The sequence below is a fragment of the Cryptomeria japonica genome, chromosome 10, assembly GCF_030272615.1.
Source record: "Cryptomeria japonica chromosome 10, Sugi_1.0, whole genome shotgun sequence".
Lineage (NCBI taxonomy): Eukaryota > Viridiplantae > Streptophyta > Pinopsida > Cupressales > Cupressaceae > Cryptomeria > Cryptomeria japonica.
In genome coordinates this window covers 213,150,223-213,173,716 of record NC_081414.1, presented here as the reverse complement: position 1 = coordinate 213,173,716, position 23,494 = coordinate 213,150,223, and the positions used below count along the sequence as shown (strand labels likewise).

Sequence of the window (23,494 nt, the reverse complement as noted above, 5' to 3'; positions counted from 1 at the left end):
TCCTTCAGGCATTTGAGGGATAAGATTATTGTGGTGTATTTAGATGACTTAACTGTTTTCTCTAGGAAAAGGAAGCATCATGTGCGGGATTTGAGGAAAGTTCTGGTGAGATGCAGAGAGCATGGAGTATTGTTAAATCCTAAAAAGTTTGTTTTTGGTGTCACGGAAGGGAAACTTCTGGGACATATTGTTTCACAGGAGGGGGTAAAGGTAGATCCACAGAGAGTAAAAGCAATACAGCAGCTCAATCTTCCTTCCAACAGAAATGGAGTGAGGTCCTTCTTTGGACAGGTGAACTTCCTAAGGCGCTTTATTCCCGATTTTGCTGAAACTACTAAATACATTGTAAATATGATGAGCGAGAAAGTAGCCTTTAAGTGGAATGAGGTAGGCAGAAAAGCTTTTGAAGAAATTAAAAGGGCAATTGCACATGCACCTACTCTAGTTAATCCAGATTTTAGTAAAGACTTTATCATTTATTGTTATGCATCAGAACATACTATGTCTGGGATTTTGGTACAGAAGGGTGAGGATAATGAGGAGGTTCCAATTTCCTTCATGAGTGTACCTCTGAAGAAGCATGAGTTAAAATACTCACAAACAGAGAAGCAGGCTTATGCGGTAGTAAAAGTTGTGAAACAATTCAGGTACTACATACTTCATTCACATGCAACTATTTTTGTTCCCAATTCTGCAGTAAAAGTTGTTTTAACTCAACAGGACGTTGGTATCAACAATAGAGCATCTTGGGTCTCCAAGATTCAGGAATTCAATTTGGACATCAAGCCCACTAAACTGGTCAGAGGACAAGGCCTTTGTAAATTGATAGCAGAGAATAAGTTTGATGAGGAGGAGAATCTACCCTTAACTCTATTTGTCAGTCATCAAGATTCTTGGTTCACCAATGTTGCGTACTATCTCACTTATGGAGACTGTCCAGATCATCTTTCTCCTAAGGAGAAACGAAATTTAAGGTCGAAAGCTGCAAAGTACGTCATTTCTAATAACATATTGTACAAGAAAGGCTTAGATGGCACTTTTCTCCGGTGTGTGGATAAACCGCACCAAGAGGTTTTATTGAAAACTTTTCATAGTGAAGCATGCAGGGGTCATTTCTCTTCTACGGTTACTGCATATAAAATCCTGAGGAACTGTTACTATTGGCCGGGAATGTTCAGAGATGCGTACGCGTGGGTGGCAAAGTGCGAGAAGTGCAAATTGTTCATAGGTAAACCCCAGCTGGCTGCCCTGCCCTTGAGACCCGTGGTAATTGAAGAGCCCTTTAAACAGTGGGGGTTAGATTTCATTGGTCCTCTGAACCCAATTTCCAATGCAGGGCACACTCACATATTAACAGCGACGGATTATTTCACTAAGTGGGTGGAATCCATCCCTGTGAAAAAGACTACTTTAGAGATTGTGTGTACATTCCTTAAGGATAATATTCTTGTCAGGTTTGGGGTCCCTCAGAAAATCGTCACAGATAATGCATCAAATTTCTCTTCATCTGAGTTAATCTTATTTTGCTATGATCATGGAATTTCCTTGGCACACGCTTCTAATTATTATCTGCAGGGTAACGGTCAAGCAAAATCAAGTAACAAGAACTTGATCAACATCATGAGGAAGCTGGTTAGTGAGAATTTCAGGGACTAGCATAAGAAGTTACATGAAGCCAAAGAAACAGGACTCACCCGGACTCGCCTAGACTCGGCAAGTCCGAGTACGAGTCATGCTCGGCGAGCTAGGGACTCGAACTCGAACTCGTCCGAGTCTGGGGAGTAAACTTGCCAGACCCGCCGAGTTGGCGAGTTTGGCTCAAAATCGCCAGACTCGGCGAGTCCTGAGCCCCAGACTCGGCTACTGGCTGGGTTAATAAAATGACAAAAAAAAAACATTTTAAAAAGTTTTTTTTTTAAGTAATAAGTTTTTTTGGAAGGGTCAGGAGCGAAATTTGACATTTTGGTCTCTCCGTCAGGATTATTTTATGGAATATAACATTTAAGTATAAGTGACATTTCCTTATCTTATACTTTAAGTTATATTCCATATATACTGTCAAGATGTTTGAGAGTGGTTTCGGGCCTCCAGGAGTTATATTGCAAAATCTAGTTTTTGGAGGATTCTTCAGTTTTCCAAACTTAGTCAAATTTCAGGATCAGGACATTCCAGACTTAGCCAAATTTCAGGGCATTTGAAGATCAGGTTGGCATTCCAGACTTTATCACTCACCAACTTGACCCAGCTCGGACCTTCAAGAATGATACTCACTCACCAAGCAAGACCCAATTAGCAACAAGAGCAAAACCAGGCCCTAAGGAAGACTCTCAAAGAAACCCTAATTCAGACTTGTAATAAGTTTTTTTGGCCTCGTGGGGCGCTGCCCCTCGACCTCGCCCTGTATCACGACAGGGAGCGCGCAAGGGGCGCTGCCCCTTGACCCCACCTTGGGGGCGCTGCCCCCAAACCCCCGTCGAAAAATATGGGGGGAAACTGCGTCGATAGAAGTAGAGAAAATTTAACCTCCAAGTCTGACACTGATTGGATCGACCAGGTAGATATAGAGGTTGAGACTGTAGCCATGGCAGAGGAGGAGCGGAGAGCACGAGCACAGACAGGAGATTCAGAGGCAGATAGTGACGCGAATGTTCCTGATGTTGGTGAGCATGGCATGGTGTCACGAGGAGCGGCTATGGCAGTCGAATCATCCAGAACCTACCTTAGACGCCTTCACAGGGGGCCGGGGCCGGAGGGTGCAGGCTCCTCTGAGCCATAGACTTGTAGTTGTATTTACCTTTGGTATTTGTATGAAACATTTGATGATGATAATATGATGACATGGATTTTTTATTCCATGAGTTTTGTAATATTGTATACATTTGACAATATTTATATATCTATGTTTGTTATTTTCTTCAGCTACAATTTGCATTAATGCTTATGTGATTGATGTATACTTGTGTATGTAATCAAATAAGCCGAGTTTGATGATGTTATTGTGTCTTTAAGGTGTATTCAATAAAGGGTGTCTGAAACAAGTTTTAAATATTTAAAAATCTCTAAATTTCTTGAGTTTTTCACTATCCCGAGTCCAGTCGAGTCTGGAGCCGAGTCTGACGCCGAGTCCCGAGTCCGAGTCCGAGTCGGCCTTGCCGAGTCCAAGCCGAGTCCGAGTCCCGTTTCTTTGCATGGAGCGTTGTGGGCGGATCGAACTTCACCAAAACGGGCCATAGCGATGTCTCCCTTCGAGCTGGTATATGGCATGGGTGCTCAACTCTCTCTCCCTTTAGAGTTAGCGGCTTCTAGGTTGCAGACAGTGGTAGAAGATGCATTTTTTCAGAGCTCCCTTGAAAAGAGAATTATGTACCTAACCAAGATTGAAGAAGAGAGGGAAAAGCTGGTTGACAGGATTACAGAACATCAGATGAGGGTTAAAAAGATTTTTGATCAGAAAGCAAGGCCCAGGAAGTTCATGAAAGGTGATCTAGTGTTATTATGGGATAAAAGGAGAGAGCCGAAAGGCGCTCATGGCAAATTTGAGTCGCTATGGAAAGGGCCTTATGTAATTCATGAAGTAAGGGGCCCCAATTCTTTTAAACTTGCTTACCAAGATGGCTTTGAGTTACCCCTGTCCTACAATGGGCAGGACTTAAAATTGTATCAATTGTAAACAAGCATCCCCTGTTAGTTTGTACATACTTTTCTGTTGTGTTAGTTTAGGTGTGTCAGTTTTGTTGTCAGTCGAGCCATTGTTTTAAGTCATTTTGCAAAACCAAAGATTTTGAGGTTCTTTGCTTGGTACTTTACAGTTCCAGTCCCCATGCAGAGCCACTGTTGGCGGCACATATAAAAAATTTCCATTCTATATGTCTCCTTGTTTGAGTTATGCCCCCATCGGGTCCGTTGGTCGAGTCATTTGCTTAAAATTCCCTGTGTTATCCGATCATTGATATCTTGTGAAAGTTCCATTGTGTTGAACTTGAACCTTGAACTTGAACCTTTTTGGTTCAAGGTTCAAAGTTCAACGGCCGTTGTGTTAAAAGTTTTTCCTCCCGCGCGGTTTTAAGTCTACCTTGGTTCTTGTAAATGTTTCGCATTCCTTGAACCTTGAACTTGAACCTTTTTGGTTCAAGGTTCAAAGTTCAATGTTTGTCATGTTTATGTTTTATGTCGCGATTCTTTTGCAAGGTTCAGAGTTCAATGTTTAGGGTTCTTGGAGATCATGTGACTTGGCATGAGGCGGCAGTGCGGATTTTAAGATATGATAAACGACGGCAGAGAAGAGGAATATTCTTTCTTTAATCATTTGAAATCTGTCATTTATAGCAACTGTAGGATCCGCATTGTCAGATACGAAGTGACTTAGCATTTAAGGCATGCTCGAACGCGATCATTTCAGAGTAAGGTCGCACGAGTGAAGAGTAATGGGGGCAGTTCTTGGTAATCATGGGTAAGATTTTCTCGTCTTTTAAATTGAGCAGTTGTCATGTCGAGATTATCATTTTTGGTTAAGTGTTAAGAAGAAGTTTTTGGAGCGGGAAAAAATAGACTGCGATAGCGGTTTGCAAATGACAGAGGAAGGTATGTTCAACAACTTTCCCAATTGTTGCAGTTTGTTTTAGAAAAGATCTAGGTATTTTGTTAGTTGTTTGTTTCCGCTTTCCCTTTTCTTCTTTGTTTGGGCTGATTGGAGAAAATCACGAGCTAAGCATGAGGCCCACTCTGCCCAAATTAGTGAGCTCTTCTTCCCTTGTAAGTTCCTTGCCAGAGCTGGGTGATACAACTTTAGTTCAACTAGATTTAGATGATTTCCTAGAAAGAGTACGGAACCCAGTCGTTGATCCTATGATGGGAGATATCACACATTGCGGTTTATTAGAAGCAACCGCATTTCCCACAACTGCTCCATGCCTAGAATTGGTTTTAGAATGTATGAACCAATATGATAAAGGCAGCAGATGCATAAGGAAAAATAATGGTGAGGTTTTGTTATCCATTGATAGATAAACAGTAATGGCTGCCATGGGTATCCCACATTGGGAACCCTATGAAGATTGGACAATTGGAAAATCTTATGGAATCTTCTCTAAGAAAAAGCAATATTACAAAACTGTCATTGCGCGAAATTGGCTTTTGAAGTTTCAAAAAGGGGGCTCAAGGTTGCCAAGACCCTTAACCCGTGAGCATTTTAATTCTGCAATCAGAGATTTGGTAATATTGTTGAGCAAAGTTAAGCGAAATTCGCACTCCTATTGGGAAGACTGGATGTATTTCTTCATCCAAGTCACTCTAGACAAAAATCGGTTCCTTGACTGGGGAACTGTTATTGCAGAAAGGTTGCACGAGGGTTTGAGTAATTACCCAGGAATGTCGAATTTTTATATGTCTTCATACCTGTTATATATGCTAGCTTGTATGAGGGAATGGTCTGGATTATTCCATGCTAAATGGGTTCAAGGCATTAAAATTTATGAGTATCACCCTCATTTGACTTTAAAAGGGCATGTTGATGATTATCTTCGCTGGAATGACATTTTTGCTGGGAGATTGACCTTTGAGTTACAAGACAACTTGCATAGGAGAATGTCTACAGAAGCGGTTGAACTAGTTAATATCTATGGCAGTTTCTTTACATAATTTAACCACTTCACTTACATAAGGGTTGGAGGTTTTAAAGGTAAACCCTATAGGCTACCTATGTATGTTTCAAACTCCTGCATTTTGATTGAAATTTCCAGGCAGTTAGCCTATGTTGCAAAGGATTATGGTGAAGACTCTAGCACAAGTGGAATTTTTCCCATCGATTTAGGCCATTACAGTTGTAGGTTTGTCTCTAACGCATTAAATCTTGAGTTAGAATTTAAGAGATTTCATTTGAAAACCTTTGTGAAAAGGGATAACTTTGATAGTAAAGGTTTTATTACCCAGTATGTGAAAAAGATAGTGCCTAATCAACATGTGTTCCAGTTGGAGGATTATTGGGCGGATTGCACAGATGAATTTGAAGTGAGAAAGAGGAGTTGGTCCAGGTTAACTTTGAAACAGATTCGTGACATGAAATTGCCAATGGATACTTCAGGTGTCACTACTGATAATGAAGAGGTACTGGATTCATAGTTTATGAAACGAGTACATAATGAACCTCTCCCAGAAGTTGTCTGGAGTAAAAAGATGGAAGATAGCATTCAGACACGCACTTTCAGCGTAATTCGTAGAACAGAAAATTGGCTTAGGAGTAGCCGATTTCATCCAGCAAGAGCAACTAGTTCAAGAAACAAAAATGGAAAGAAGAAGGCCGCAAGTAAAACCTTTGTTTTAACTAACATCCATGTTTTTGTTGCAGGAAAAAGGCGGGCAAAGATTAAAGAAGAGAAACTTGACACCGAGGCTGCACTTTCTATTGGTGGTCGGGTTACCAGGTCAAGGTCCAAGAAGAGTTTTCAGCTGCCGACTGCCCATCTCATTCTTGATTTGGACGCAAAGGAAGTACCGTGCAAAATGGCATTCCCTGTTTTCGATGCAAACAAGGTTTCAACTGACGCAGATGCTACTATCCAGGACTCAGGTACGCTTGATATCTGGTCTCACACAGACAGTGCTACACTGCCGCCTTCAGAAGGATCTCCCCCCATGTCATCTAAGGAACTAACTCTGGCACCTAAGTGGTTAAGTGACTCAATTACCAGGAAAAGAAATGCGGTTCCTATTTCAGTGTCAATGGAGGATGCTGTGAGTAAATGTCTGGGAAAATCCACGAAGCCTAAAAGGCTAAAAATGGAGGCTATGATTGGTTTTGACGAAGGTACAAAGCATTGGACTGCAGACATTGCCAAACCCACATTTGATAAAGATGTTGTTACTGCTTCAGAGGCAGATTATGCCATTGAACGAGTTGATTTGGGGGTTGGAACCAGAGCAGTGGATGTGAAGCATTAGGAGACTTCGACCAAACGGATTATCTCTCACACTTGGAAGGACGAAAAAGACAAGGCTGAATTGAAGCAGAATTTAATGCAAATGGCTCAATTTATCCATGCTCTGCAGAACAGTCCATTGTCGTTGTCTCAAAGCTTAGTGCCCTTTAGTTCTAATCGCGAGGTAATTAGAAATTCTTTGATGAGGTTCAACGAAATAAGATGATTGCCGAGGTTTTCTCAGAATGGCTCACCTCGATCATGCATCAAGGAACCAATTACATAACAGATTTAGTCCAGATTTTCAAAGATGCTAATGAAGTTACCAAAGAATTGGATGCCTACCTAATCTCATAGCAAAAAGAAAAGACTAAATGGGCAGTGATTTCGAAGCAAATGCACGATATTCAGTGTTATGGCCTGATGAATTTTCTTGCTGAAAAACAAGTGCCAAGGTTAAACGAGGATGTAATGTTTATTTGCAAAAAGAGCATTGAGTGGCGCAACCAAATCATTGAACAGGGTCATAGTGAATCAGCCAGTCTACGAGGCGAACTAACAACCTTGAGGACGACCATGCAAAAGGATTTGTGCTGCGTAGATGTCCAATTACTTAAGAAAGATAGCCAAACTTTGGAAGATATCGTGGAGATGATTAATCAATTTAGCAGCCACATTAAACAAATCAAAGTGGAGAAATCTTTGGCTGTGGAAGATTTTACGAGGATTTCCAAAGTGGAATCAATGCTCACGGTTTGTCTGGATCACTTGGATTCACACAGGGACAAAGTGCAGATGGTGAAGAGAAAGAAAGAGCTCTGGAAGCAAAGAGTAATACACATTAGTCTGCCGCATGTAACTGTAATTCAGGAATTTTCAAAGGTGCATCGGGAGTGGAGTGCGGCAAAGGCAGTTATGGTGTCTGTCCAAAACAACAACCCGGGCAATCCGGCCAAGACCGAATCAACGGCATGACTAGCACTACTGGCAGTTGTTTGCCAGCAAGTCTAGTTGTTTCTAGTTTCAATTATACAGTTAGGGTAGCCTTTTATTAACTCTTTCGGGTTAATTTCACCTATGGTTAAAAACTATTGGTCTGGTGACCTATTTATATGTTTTGTAATGACTTTATAGGGGTTCACTAAGTTTTTTAAAACTATCTCTTTAAATTGGCTGAAAAACTTTATGTATGTGGAAGGTAGATGATCATCAGTGAATGAAAATCTTATTAACAATTATCTTTGACTTCAAATCTGTGTGTTTGATGTTTGGAATTTGATTTCTGTGAGAATCTATTTCAAGGAAAGATCTGTTACAACTTTCTATGTGCAAATTATCAGCGAATTTCATCTTTTAAGTTTTTCATTTTGTTTTAGTGTACATATGAAGTCTGTCGGCTTTATGCAAAGAGTTTGTATGAATCAGTGCTTGCGTTCATTTTGTGTTGACTGGTGAATGCAATTACCTTTTTGTGCTTTCTGGTGAAAAGCATAATATTGATTGTTTGTAATTTAAAGTTGATTGAATATTTATTATAGGGAGTTGTACCTTAATTCAGAGGTTAATCAATATAATGATTATCCAACTGTTTGGTGGAAAATTTGTCTTTCATTTCTCACGCTATAGAGTATAAGGATTAAATAAATAACGGAAGACAAATCTGTTTACCAACACAGCATCATATACATCAAGTTTAATATCAAAATGATAAAATATTCAAGTATCATTGTTTCAACTTTCAACAATTTAAAGTTTGATCATCAAATGGATTCTCTAATTCGTCATCCTCATTCTCCTCCTCCTCATCATTGACATTGACATTGACATTCAATGAATCAATGCCAATGCCAATGACACTTGCACTTGCACTTTAAGTTTGCTCGCTATCTGAGTCATCAAATGCAACAAGCTGAGAAGTGAATTTATCGAAGTCAGTATGTTTTGGCTCCATATCCCACATCTTCGTTTCCCCTTGCTTGTAGTCATGTTGCTTGTGTGAAATGAGCCAAGTTAATGTTTTAAAACTCACTTTTAGGGTCATTTTAATTTTTTATGTGGTGGAATTCAAAAAAAATCCATTTTTTGGGCTGTCAGACCCCTGGGTTCGACTTGGGTCCTCTTGGGTTCGACCCTGGGTGCTCTTGGGTTCGCCCTGGTTCGAACCAGGCATGTGAACCACGAACCCTGTTCGAACCACAGCGAACCGGACCCAAACCCCGAACCAGGACCGTACCGGACCAGTCCCAGGGGTCTAGGGGGCCGAACCAGGTAACTCAGGATGAAAGAATTAATAAATTTTATGCAACCAAAAGATAAATAATAAATATCCAAAAGAAACTGCTTGGATATCAAAAATCTGATATGGTCGAGTCAGCATGCAATCTTTCATTTCATTCTCAAATTCATAACCATGAGCATCAATACTCACAATCAACTGTCCAAGAAAGTCTGATATAAAAGTATCCCTATTGAAATAGGTCATCCTAAATGTTTGGTGATCAGAGTTGCACGAGTAAGGCAATCCAAAATGGATCATGATCAAAAAATATCCAGCAAGGTCAGTAGATATATTGACTGAGAAGCAAACCCAAAGGCAAGTTTTGAAGCCAAAATTGTGTAATTTGGCTTTGGAAATTATATCCTAAAAATTAAGGAGAAAAATGAATCAAATGAGATTATGTTTGAAATTTTGAACAGACACAGCCAAAACATAAAACTTGTTAGTAACATTGTTTTGGGTTAATTCTGAACTTGGAGAAGCAGAGGGTGGATTTTTTGTTGAAAACTATATCCTTGAATTCACTGAAATGAGCAGAACCATACGAAACTAACTTCAATGATTCAACCACCCAATACCAAAATGGCATCATAGCCTGCAACTAGAAATTTATATCCTCAAACAGTCAGATGGAAGTAGAATTAAAAAAATGAAAAAGCTTAATATCTGATTGAGAGTGGACAAACGAAGCTTCCAAACATCAAGCATAGTATCTTCAAATATAAGTTTGATGTCAAACCAGCATTCTTGTCATCTAAAGTAGACCGTCCAGAATTAGGCAAGGTTTACTCAACAAAAAGGTATGAAATATAATGTCAAACAAATATGATGACAATAAAGATATGGCATCATACTTAATGATGTCAATTCACCACAAGGACATTGATATAATCCTTTTGTACAAGAAACTTTATCCAAAAGCTTTTGGTTGATGTGATGATTGAAGATTTTGTTAAAGCCTTGAAATCAAATGCATTGTCAACTGCAAGTGAAGTTAGAAGATAGTCAAAACCCAAAGCCATTGGGAAGAATTCTCAATCAGCACAAGCCATAGAAGATGAAGAGTTATTTTCTAATTGAAATGACGGTCAAAAATGTATAAGAATGAAATAGTAAATTGGTATTCGAATACCCTCCCTTGATGGTCATTCACTACACCAAGTTGCCCCTAAATTTTACAAACTTGTCCAGGTTCGGAGACTTGGTTAGGATATCTGCAGTTTGGTCCTCAAGAATACAGCTCCATCTTCAACAGACTATCCGATAAAATGACAATGAAGCTCTACATTTTTGGTTTGCCCATGGAAGACTAGATTTTTGGCAAGTTTTAGCACGCCTTGATTGTCACAAAACAAGGGTGAAGGACCTGCTTGAGACATTTTCATGTCAAAAAGCATCCTTTGTAGCCATACTGCCTCACATGCTACTTTAACAGTTCCCCAATATTCTGCTTCAGTTGAGAAAAAAACTATTGCCTGCTGCTTCTTACTAGTCCATGTGACTGCACTTGTACCAAGACTGAAGACATATCCAAAAGTAGACTTCCTATCATCAACAAAACCTGTCCAATCTGAGTCTGTAAAACCAATCAGCTAAGGATCTTTGCTTCTGTTGTACAAAATGCCAAAGTCAAGTGTCCCTTTCACATATCTTAGTACACGCTTCGCTGCAACCCAATGTTTTGCCTTCACAAAACGAGATATGTAGCTCACGGCATAACTTATCAGGTCCAGTGGTTGTAAGATAGATGAGGCTGCCAACTAGTTACCTATAAGCTAACTCATTCACCACTGGTGAATCTGATTTGGCTGATAGCTTCAAGCTTTCAGCCCTTTCTCCATAGGTGTAGATGAAGGTTTGCAATTTGTCATCTTGAACTTATCCAACAAACCCCTGGCATACTTTGACTGAGAAATGAATATGCTGCCACTTGTCTGCCAAACCTCTACACAGAAACAATAATGTAGGTCCCAAATCTATCATATCAAATACCTGACACATTCAATTTGATTTGCTCAAGATACTATGCTCCACTACCAGTAATGATGACATCATCCACATAGATGATAAGAAAAATGATGTCATTACCAGCATTCTTGACATACAAGTTGGGATCTGAAGGACTTCTTTGAAAGCCCTATTCAACCAAACATTGATCAATCTTGATGTACCATGCTTTTTTAGGCCATAAAGAGCCTTCACTAGTCTACATACCTGGGGCTCTTTGCCTACAATTTTGAAACCTTGAGGCTACCTCATGTAGACCTCTTCCTCCAAATCACCATTGAGGAAGGCACTCTTCACGTCTATTTGGTGGACTGTCCAACCACACTGTGCTGCAATGGCTAGAACCAGTCGGATGGTGCTCATCTTCGCTGTAGGAGAAAAGGTTTTCTTTTAGTCAGCACCTTCTTTTTGTGAGAAGCCTTTAGCCACCAACTGAACTTTGTATTTATCAAGTGTTCCATCAGCTTTATACTTCACTTAATCTGTAATGTCCCCATTTTTCCTGTGATCACTCAATTGCATAGTTTTGCCTATTAACCACCTCCGCAGGCAAATTAATTGGTTAGGAGGTGATATTTTCCATTTTTGGGGGCTTATACTTAGTCATTTATTTGACTTGGATGGATAAATACATGTACTTTATAATATTTTATTATAAAGTAATGATAAAGTTACTTTTTCTTAAATTAGAAAAATAAACTTATAAAGTAACTTTATAAAAGTAATGATAAAGTTACTTTTTCTTAAATTAGAAAAATAAACTTATAAAGTAACTTTATAAAAGCACTTTCTATTAAGTGTTTGCTTAAGTGAGCACTTGGGCCCACCTTGCACATCCCCCAAGAGGCGTATAACATATTAAAAAAAATTAAGATTTCATATGGTGCAAAGCCAAGGTTGGGCGTGGCTTTTGGAAGAAAAGAAGATTCTTTTGGAATCTTAAAAGATACCTTGGAAGAGTTCGATTAGGGTTGGAGGCTATTATATTTTTGTTTTGGCTCTCATTTTTGGTATTCTTGGTTTATTTTCTTCATCTTCATAGCTGGAGCTATTCTGCAAATTCAGATCTGCAGGTTTTGGTAAGAATTTGGGAACGAAATCTCCCATATTCTCACAGGTTGGACGTAGCCCCTACCTGATTTGGCAATATTTTCAATAATCCAGGTCATTGAAGGACCAAATTGAGTGATTTATCAGTTGAGGCAGCAAGGAAAGGGTTTGGACAGCAAGTATTGATCAGAATGGAAGGTTTTACAGCAAGTTTTCCTCTCCTAAATGCCAGTCATACCATTCTAGGGCCAACCATACCTTCCCTACTTGCCTGGAATCCATAAAAAATAAATTGAAGGGTTTTACTTGGGATTTTTTGTACAAATCTCATTGTCAGCAATAGGAATAAAGATTGGAATCATTCTTTCAAGCTTATGATGTCACTAGAGAGAGATAGGAGCAAATCAATGTGGAAAATTGCCCATTTATAGTGAAGTCTCTTGGGTGTTTGAAGAAAACAACAACAATTTGGTCAATTTATGTTAGATTTGTTTTTGACAATTATTTACTAGAGGAAATAAACTCATTGGAGCAGTTAAGACTCATTGATAACTCCTGTAACAGCACCTGGACTCATTTATGCTAATAAAGCAGCCCTCCAGGCAAGGCGTTGGACCCCTAGTAGGCCAATTTTGGCTTGTCTTTGGTGAATTCCATTGTTTATTGGCTTTTAATAATTGCTGTTACAAATTCAGTCAATCTGAAATTTAATTTCAGTCATTAGCTTATGTTTATTATTGTCTTTCAATTGCATTACTTAAATTCCCAAGCATACATACTTTGCAAAAACACAAAAATAGTGAAAAACCACAAAACAAACAAACAAAACCAATTTCCTTCTCGCTGGTCAAAGAATACAAAAATCAGAAAAATAAGTCAGTTCGCTACATTCCTTAGTCAGCATCATTCATAATAAACTGCTGATTTTCCCAGGTTTTATTGGATGTATTTTAATGTATATATCTGATTCAATCTGATACTTGTATTCTTGGAATTCTATGTGTTCTCAAATTGAATAACATTATACTATATATATTCCTTTGGAGAGGCATGTCCTTGAACGGACATGTCTCTCCTTTAATTATAATAATTTAATCAATATTATAATGTTTCATCAATCAATTATTAATTTAGAATAATATAATAGATTAATATTGAATATTAAATTTTATATGATTAATATTATAAGTATTCTAAATGATCATTCGACTAAAGCTACACACATTAACATAAACACTTTATAGACCCATTTGCAGTCAATGGGTTTCTTCCCTGGTGGAAGATCACACTCGTGTTTTATTCTTCAAAAGACTATGATGTTCAGCTTCCATAGCCTTTTCCCATTCAAGTTTACCTTTTGCCACTGAATAAGTCTGGGGCTCATAAACACTTTGAATGTTGGCCATAAGAGAAAAGTTGATTGTGTTCTTGTTGCTCTTTTCTCTAGAGGATCTACCCTCAACAAGCTCATCATCCCAAACATCACCAATAAGATTTTCCCACCACTTAGGCCGAAGAGCAGACCCATCTACTTCCAAATCAGGAATATCAACATGACTTGGGCTGCCTAGAATAAAATCATCTGGATGATGATCCAAGTTATCCTAAGGGAACTCTGGTGGAACGATGTCATGCCTAGGAGATTCCACAACTTTAGGTTCAAAATCATCGGAATCCCTCCCTCCAGGTAGAGCTAATGGAAGCCTTACACCTATATCTTTTGCCTGCAAAGGCTGATCTTCAGGACACAGAATGGGAGGAGAGAACACAACGGGCGCCACCTTCTTCATCAAAAACCACATCTCTATTGAATGTGATTCAATCAATGTCCACATCAATCAGCCAATTGGCCTTATGATAGTCATTGTAGCTTGTAAGCATCAACTTCTAACTTTTGGAACCCAGTTTGGTCCTCGTTGTTGTCGAACCAAAAACCTTAAGATGGCTGATTTTTGGTTTCCTCCCAGACCAAGTTTCCTCAAGAGTAATCTTCTCAACAGCCTATGTGGGAGAAATTTTGTTATGTTGTTGATATTTGAATAAGTAGTTCAATTTTAGAATTTGTTTTCTTTTCAGATAGTTATTGTCTATGTATACAACATTGCAGAATCCATAAGGTGGAATTTTTTATTTGCGTCCATTTTGGCTTCTTCCACTAATTGTGCATTATAAATCAGTCATATGGTTGATAGTTCAATTGACCCTCAACATATCCTCATTTATGATATCAGAGCAAGATAGCTCAAGGAGGAGCTGCACTTGACAGAGGTACAAAAGGAAGAGTTTGACGGTGACCGCTGTGAGTTAATATAGTGAGCATATTGTTGAGATGTAGAAATCCATGCAAGCCATATTGGATGCCACCATATATATCCTTTTATAGTCCATAATACCAAACAATCTATTTTTTGTGTCTACAAATGGCTTATAGTATATGGGACTACCCAGTAATCCATGCAAGAGGCACCTAACCATGCTACAAATGAGGCATACATATCCTACCCCATGTAGGATTTGAACTTATGACCTCTCTTTCAAGAGTACTAGTTCTCCACCATTAGGTCAACTCAGGTGTACTATAAAGTTCATGAAGAGTAGTAGTAGAAATTCCAATAATCAAAGAGAGTTAAGACAAGCAAATCGCGAGATATTCACAAGACAATTAGCTTTCAGGGCATAGAATGAGTCAGTTTGAAAATTGGCAAATAGATGAGGAAAAAGCAAGAGGCTGACATGAAGGAAGATTGTTGGTAGAGGGCAGGAAGCTGGAAAACAAGAAGATGAAGCAAATACAAGCTCCCCAACAGATTCAAAGATGTGACTATTATTCTCATAAAAGATGAGGATACAAAGGCAAAGGTCACTGTAGAATACCTGAAGGAATTTATTGTATTTGTGGTCAGCATGGCCATCGAAATTTATTGCATTCATGAACTTGACAAGCTTAATACTAATCTTATATTCTTTTCAAACTATTTATTATGTTTCAGGAAGAGTGTATAGTATGTACAGTTGTAATGATCATCTTCTGTTCACTCCTAGACTTGTTTGTCTCTCTTATATCTACTATTTTCTCAAACCTCTGATAACTTGTAAAACTCAGAGTAGATGTGTGTGCATGAATCATTTGTAAATTTAGGGAAGAAGCATACGAACTGAATGGATTTTATTTGAATCTTAACAGATCTCTCATATGATCACAAACAGGAAATGGGTCAACCCAAAGACATTGTTAAATGATTGGTTAGACATGAATGAGGAACTAGGTTCTTGGTTGAATGAGTCTTTTGTCAAACAATGAATACAAGGCCAATATAAGTGATGAAAATGTTCTTTGAGAAACTTTTCTGTAATCAAATTTTTGGACCTAATCTTATGAGTCCATCAAACTTCAAAGCATATTATGAAATGCATTTTCAGGCCATCTAAAACATGTAGATTGAATTGCAATCTTGGTCAACTAATTATATTTATACACTTCGTTGTAAATATTTGGTATAAAATATACAATATTTTTGTGATCTTTAATTTGTACTAATTTGTGAAAAAAAAATATTTAACTATTTCTACTTTTAAAATATGATATTATAAAATAAACATCATTTGTTATATCTAAACATATTGCATGTAATAAAAGGATAAAATAAGAAAAATTGACTACATACTTGTGTCTGTCTTGATAGAGAACTAATTGAGCATTGCTTAATACAAAGAGGTAACAACCTTCAAAACTACCAAATTAGCTATGATGTTTTACCTTGTTTGCGCCCTGCAACAACACACAACAAATTGTGATGTGGATCATAATGTGTACTTGATCTGGAACGAATTACATTCATCCACAAATTGATGCTTGATAGAACATCTGGATCCAAAAATCTTGGCTGCATAGCAAAAAACCAACTTGCTCATGCATTGAACCATTAAAATGGAAGAACTAAGAAACTATTTGTGACATGCCAAAATCATCTTTTCCAGAGCTTCCCAAATTATTATATTCCAAAAGTGCTTTCCTGTTGCACTTCATTTTCAAAATCTTCGTTCTTGTTTTCTGCTATTGTGCTCCATTTATTCTTGTTTTATGAGGATTGTGGAATCCCCCAATTTGTTCCAAATCATAGCTCTTTCAATCATTCCATTTTGTTTAATATATTGATCACTCCTATTGGTGACCAACAAGGCACAGTAGACTATTGTTTTAGTTTTGAAGTAGCATTCAAATTTAGAAATGGTCACTACAGTAATTTAGCATCAAGTGGAAGAAATCTAACCGTGTTTATGTCTTTGAGTAGTCCTGCCAAAGGAGATTCTCCTTTCTTGTCTTTGTTGAAAAGTGGAACCTGTATAACACATGATTATTGATATGATTCAATTCAATCATCTCTTCAAGTTGCACTCAGCTTTTGTGATTAAGATTATTTCAGTAACCTGCCTCACCCAATTCACTGTCCAAATTCAGAGAAACTTTTCCAAACAGAAGTGATGACACAATTTACCTTTTGTAAAAGTCTTAATATTTAGGAAGTAAAAACCAAAGTGTACTAGCACGAAAAATGTAAATCACTTACAACTGCTTCTTTGGAGACAGTAGGGGAACAGCAGCTGGCAGTGCAAATATATATCTATCAAACTAATTAATATTTATATTATTAAACTAATAAAAAATAAATATATTATATCGTTATCAATATAAGTCTGCCCCACGATCCAATGTCTTCTCTGACACCAAATCTGATTACTTTTTACCAAAGCTTCATTCTTCAGGGAACTAATGGTGAAATTAGGGAATATGACTAGTCTAAATGAGCTGATGTGGTGAAAGTACTAGGTCAAATGAACAACCGGTTATCAAATGCATAGAACATACAAGCAAAGACACAAATGAAGATGTTTAAAGAATTAACACAAACAAATTTAACACATTTATTCATTCAAACATGTAGCTACTCATACTCAAAAGATTACAATGCAATGTATAGAGACTCTCCACAATGTGAATCCTACAACAATTAATCCACAATCAAGTGAAGAGCACAAGAATATATTTTTTAATGATTTCGTATATAAGATCAGCAAACAACATAGAACCCAAATCTCACTATGAAGGATCCTGTTAAATGGGGATAATGAGCTCAACTGATAAACAGTTCAACTTCTAATCACATATTGGATTGAAGTGAAGCATAAAACTTCCATGCATTTGATATTTTCTTAAAAAAGAGAATGATAGAATATATCATCAAACATTGACGACAAAATAGTCAAAATGTCACACATAAATGCAAGCATCCTAATGAGATGAGGTGTTGAATAGATGAAGCTGGCTCCTGGCAAAGGATCACAATGAATCTATTAAATATAAATTGCATTATTGCATATGCAAATAATTGAAGATGTTATTGTTCAATCATCTTGCAGGGGAGCATTCTATCAAGTAAATTTGACTGCTTCCATATCACACTTAATATTTGCATTTCATAGTAGATAATTTTCTATTCTCACTTGTAAATTATAATATTATGATGCTCTCAACAAAAGAAGCTCATACACATTGTAGATTAGGTCGTTTTGCAGTTCCTTTGTGATTGAAAGGCATGTATACCCCAATTGTCTGGTTCTTTCTCGTCGTTTTTACCATCCAATCAACTCAAATAATAATGACAACATAAAAGAAATTAGACAACACACCTGGGCCAGATAAATCTGAGAGCCAGCATCTAAATAACTACAAAGACCTTCATTTGAATCATCCTCTAACATATGACATCCATCTTGACCTCGTTTTTCATCAATTGCCTCACTGTGAATTCCTCTGCTCTTCTTGCATAGATTTATGAAGGTAGAAAATGATAATGAAATCTGTCGTGCAATCAAATATAATCCAGTTGTATATTACTACTTTGCATGCTTTACTCCCAATAATTTTTGAAGATTATATCATACATAAAAAACACAAGACTTTGTTTAATAAACACCTTTTTCAAACAAGACATCAAATATAAACTAGAAAATCAAAATGTCAGAAAGAAAGCCTGAATATGCCTTTGATAAATTGAGAGGAAACTAACAACTTACTCTATCGTGGCCTCTAATATCTCCATAAAATATTGATCCCAATCGAGACAGCATTGCCTCAACTGTTGATGACCCAGCATACATCTGAAAGCAAGAACTATGATCAAGTTTGATTGTTTAATCCAGTTTATCTTTGAGAGAGGAAATATAAAGATGATTGTATGAAAAAGTAGAAGCAAATTGAAGAGCTAGCATCGTACAATCAATTTTGAGACAGCGAAAGACTATTACAAACCCAACTCTATGTGACTTTCTCAACAAAGACAGAACCAACTACAAAATTGAAAATTTTAAAAAACTTCTTCACTCTCTGCCAGAGAAACAGCAACAACTAGATCCCAGGTTCCAGGGCCTGACACTCCCGAGGTCAATGTATTTGCTGTCAGAGAACAGATCATAATGGATTCCCAATATCCAACAATTTGAGTACCACCACATGTTGAAATATATGCACAAATTAAAAATATAACAGATGCTAAGCATCCAAGAACATTATTATGTTTTCTTCCATGTATATTGCCTTAAAAAAGACAATATCAGGAAAGAAGATTCATTTCCTTCTGAAAGTTTGTCATGCCCATTCTAAGGATATTTTATTTATGAAAATTATGAAGTCCTAAGCAATCGGAAATCCATATTATCTCCGAATTCCCCGTTCAAATTATTTGTTGCTTCCTTTAAGCCAGCTGAAGATTTTGAGTAATAATAGCAAAAAAAGTGTAACCTTAGATGCTTAAGAATTGAGATACAACCAGTTTATGAAAACCACTTGACTTGGAATAATAATAATGGACGGGGCATCATAAACATTTCTATGTACCAAAAACATGAAAGGGACAGTCTGTCTTACTCAAAAAAGCCTGCTAAACAAGAAAAGAGGAAACCATCATTTCTGGTCATCAATTCTATTTCAGGATAAAAGAAAATGTTTCTCAAGACACAGCCCATTTACAAGGTTTGATTCTCAAATAATTTCTGGCCTCAAGAAACAGCCATGCAAGAACCCTTCATAACGAAAAAGAAAACTAAATCTGTCCTCCCACCCCATCAAATGCTGATGCATTGTCCAGTATCCAAAACATCCAGTACAGGTAGCTAGGCCCAAAGACATGTCCCCAAGGAACACTGACTCAACATCATGGTCTTTCCCCACTTCAAAATCTTTGGGATGCTTTTGGCTAAGCAATATAAATTCATCAATTGGTAATTTTTTCTTTGTTAGTGATTTACAATTTAACATGTACATGTATCCTTATTTTTGAAGGTATGAGAAACACAGTTTTGACAAATCAGAAGGCTCAAATTAAAGGCATAAACATATATGGAGGAATTCTGGGTCATCTATTGTTTCAAATAATCATGTAAGATAAATATTAGCCATTGACCTCTCTGACATTGTTTTTTAATCAAACTACATGTTTATGTTTTTATAGAATGCCATGACGGTACAATGACCAGTGATTTTGTCCATATTTGACAGGTCTCTTCATAGGGGCTATTGGATAAGGTGACCATATGTCTCTTATGTACTTAGTGCTATTGATTATTTAGGGAAATGCAAGGATATGGACTTGCACTTACAGATTTTGGGGGAGGCAATCGAGGAGGTTGGGGCCTCAAATGTTGTACAAGTTGTCATCAACTCAAAAAGTGTTTGTAGACTAGGTAACATGATGGTAAAAGGAGCTTAAAATCAAATTTTTTGGACCCTATGCTGTGTTCACATATTCAAGAATGCAATGAACGAAAGTGAGAAGATAAATTGAGTGAAGGTCGTGGTGGTAGAAGCTAAAGGCGTACAAGTGTTTATTTGCAATTGTCGAACCTTTCTTTCTTCAAGACAATTTTTTGAAGAACGAATTCTTTAAACCTATGGAAACTAGATGTGCCATTTACTTCATCTCTTTAGAGAGGATGCTTGAAGTTAAGGAGCCTCTAAAGTTAACAATGGTTAATGTTAAGAGGAAAGGTGCACAAAGGCCAACATAGTTGAAGACAGAAAATCCTTCATGATGATTGGTGGTACAATTTGAGGTAAATTACTAAATCAAAATTTAATTAAAAAAATTCTATTTGTGTATTTTACATTTTGAAATTTTATTTTAATGTTGAATCAAAATTAAGTCTTATTCTTTTTGACTATCTTGTTTGCAAACATATTTGCTCTTTCATCTCAACTATCATGCAGGTGATTAGGTATGTTGATAAAGACTATCTTAGTCTTGGCAAAGTTTATTAGGCATTTAACAACATGCTTGGCCAAATCAAGCAAGCAACTCATAGCAAGGACTCTGATTTGACATGGCCATGGAATGCTATAAACACCTTGCTTCATATGGCAACCTATTCTCTAAATCCAAAATGGTATTAAAATAGAGATTGGGAGAGTTCCTCCTTTTGAAGATGACTCTTCAAAAGATGTGCAACACTAAGAAGCTATCTAGACTTTGAGAGTAGTGCATCGCTTTTGTCAATCTTTGTGGTCCAAGATTTTGCAAACCTAAAGCCAAAACAAATAGGGTTACATCAATTCAAAATGAAAGTGTGCCTCCTTTCGAAAATGAAGAGGTGAAGGAACAGCCTATGAATACCCTTCAAAAGATATGCAACACTAAGAAGGCATCTAGACTTTGAGAGCAATGCATCACATTTCTCAATATTTGTCATCCAACATTCAACATACTTAACACCAAATCAGATAGGGCTACATCAGCTTAAAATGACCCTATCGAACAGTGGACATAGCATGGCAAGGATGACATAGAGTTGAATATGCTTACCACTTGTCTACGTTTACAAATTATGACTTCCTTTATTGTAGAGAGACATTGGTCCACATACACCTTCATTCGCTCTATCAAGCGGAGTGGGCTTTCTCTCAATGATCAAAAAAGTTGACAACCATGCATAGTGATTTGCAACTTCAAGATCAACTCCTAAGTTTCATCAAACTCCTACCATGGGTTGGGATGTTGATCTAGAAGATGCCACGCAACTTGATGAGGAGACACAAGAGGGGACTGCTCGAGGTGCTACTCGCCAAGGTAGTCTCTAATATTGGAAATGATTCAAGCTAAAACTACAATTTTAATGTAGTATTGGTGGATGAAGATTAGAGGATGGGGCAGATTTTAAATGTTTTTGATGTTGTAGTTATAACTTGTAGCCTTTAGGTATTTTGTTGTAATTGTTATATAGTATATATACACATTGACAATGAAATTAATAAAATTTTGTTAATTTACATGTCAACTTTCATTTGAATTCTCAATTCAACACTAATGTCATAAAATATGATTCTATAATGTATGTGATTTATTCATATATTTCCTATAGTTTTTAGAATTTCCTTATTTTTCTTGTTAATTCCTATAATTTTTACTTGATTGTCATATTTCGTGACTTTTACTTTGGCATTAAAGCAAACCGCAAATTCTAGCCGAGTTTTGAGCTTTGATTTAGGTTAGGGAACATTATGCTTAAACTGTTTCCGGTTATTATTTAAATTGATGTTGAGGATTCGCTACGCAATGAGGGTGGCTTCAGAGAAATTTGTTATGTGAAATCTGCAACTGAAACATTAAGAAAGTGATATGTAAAGCTTCCTCAGTAAATGGGGATAAGCTATGTATCCATAAAATTCCAAAGGAACGCGTATTTTCCATTACCTGGAGATGGTGCAGACCGCCAGTGTTGGGATTCCACTTGTTAATGGCATCCCAGTCGGCTACACAACCGCCAAATACCTGCCAATGACACCACTATCACATTGTCTAGCACCGGGCATATAGTAATAGAGATGTTTTAGGGTGTAACTATTAACAGACAATGATAACTACCACGGGCATGTTATGAGGCTCTATTTGCGACGAAAATTCGCTGGCGCATGGCATGTGTTCGAATCGCGCGACCGTCCATTTTTCCATGGTTAGATGAGAAGCGATACAAGCGCTGAGTGCATAAGAAGCAAGTAGGATAAAACGACCCTCTAATCGATGGGCCTTCCGCCTAATTCACTTCAACTAGTTCTCGTTCGTCAGCCCTCTCTTATTTTTGTTAGAAGCTCGGCCTTGAAATTTATTAAATTTCTGGATTTTATGGAATGATCATGGGACCCATGGACAGCACAAAGACAAAGACCAATCATTAGGGCATAGTGTTGTTAAGCAACTGTATCAGTTGTTCGACGGTGGATGTTAATCAACAGATTTGTAGTTTTTTCTAATCTGGCATCTTTAAATAATGTGCTTAATTTGTTAATTTTCAAGGTGTCTTCATAGTTCATGCAAATGTCGCTATACGTCGAGCATTCCATTAATAAAATGTCATTCTATCTCAACTACTTTTGCATTGCAAAAAAGACAACCTTTTTTCCCACTCCTCTTTAGGTATCATCCATTTGCCTATTTCACATCTCAAGTGGTGAGAACTTGTCCTTAACTACGCTATCAACATTTTTGCTTTTCATTTAATATTGGCTCCTATGTAGCTTTTCTCTTCGTGATCTCCCATTGGATTGAATTCTTTGATATAATGATTTTTTTTTTGCCCGTTTTCTTTATTCCATATACCATGTCTAAATTTTTCTCTCACATATTTTTTTATTTCCTTATTAGTGATTGGGCATTCTATCATGCTAATGTCTCATTTCTTCATCCATTTGTCATTTTGTTTCATCCATGTCTTCTTCCTTCTGGTTAGCTTTTCTTCTACAACCATCTTGGGCCAACGGTGCGTTTCCATATTTGAATTTTTCTTAAATAACTTACTAATCGAATCATTGTTGATGCTTCCAAAGGGAAGAAGTCAGTCTCAGCTAATAAGATTTCATATGGAACTGCAGTTTTAATTTTGAGGTTGCTTATGATAAGATGTTTTTGTATTCTTTCTACTTGCCTCCATTTCTAATTTGACATGCTACTGCCCCATATTTCACACCCATATAAGATCACCGGGGTGACCAACAAACCAAAAAGCATTTTCTTGGTTCTCCAATCCCATAGTTCAGCATTTCTACATCTATTTTGTAGTGAATACAAAGCTTTCCATCCCCCTTGAACTCTTTTAGCTCTACATGTTTCCCAATTAATCTTGTTGTGGAAATCAAGCCCAAGATATTTGTATTCATTCACAACCTCCAATAGATTGCCTTCAAAAAGAAATTGATTTT

The 23,494-nt window shown here is 37.2% G+C and overlaps 1 protein-coding gene across 4 annotated transcripts in view; it reads right to left on the bottom strand.

Moving 5' to 3' along the window:
* LOC131037683 (lysine-specific demethylase JMJ31) overlaps positions 1 to 22,483 on the bottom strand; it is a 159,848-nt gene extending 137,365 nt beyond the window's left edge. For 2 of the 4 annotated variants that reach the window (XR_009104282.2, XM_057969863.2), the window contains exons 1-6: positions 22,164 to 22,482; positions 21,993 to 22,070; positions 18,325 to 18,408; positions 17,938 to 18,108; positions 16,521 to 16,589; positions 16,007 to 16,133 (exon numbers count right to left, since the gene is read on the bottom strand). Coding sequence is in view for 3 of the 4 variants with exons in the window: in XM_057969863.2 (XP_057825846.2) it covers positions 16,007 to 16,133; positions 16,521 to 16,589; positions 17,938 to 18,108; positions 18,325 to 18,408; positions 21,993 to 22,070; positions 22,164 to 22,250 (616 nt within the window). In the remaining variant the exon portion in view is untranslated. Of the gene's footprint in view, positions 1 to 16,006; positions 16,134 to 16,520; positions 16,590 to 17,937; positions 18,109 to 18,324; positions 18,422 to 21,992; positions 22,071 to 22,163 lie in introns of all 4 variants that reach the window. The other 2 variants (XM_057969864.2, XM_057969866.2) reach the window with 2 other exon arrangements.
* Positions 22,484 to 23,494: the final 1,011 nt, after the last annotated feature.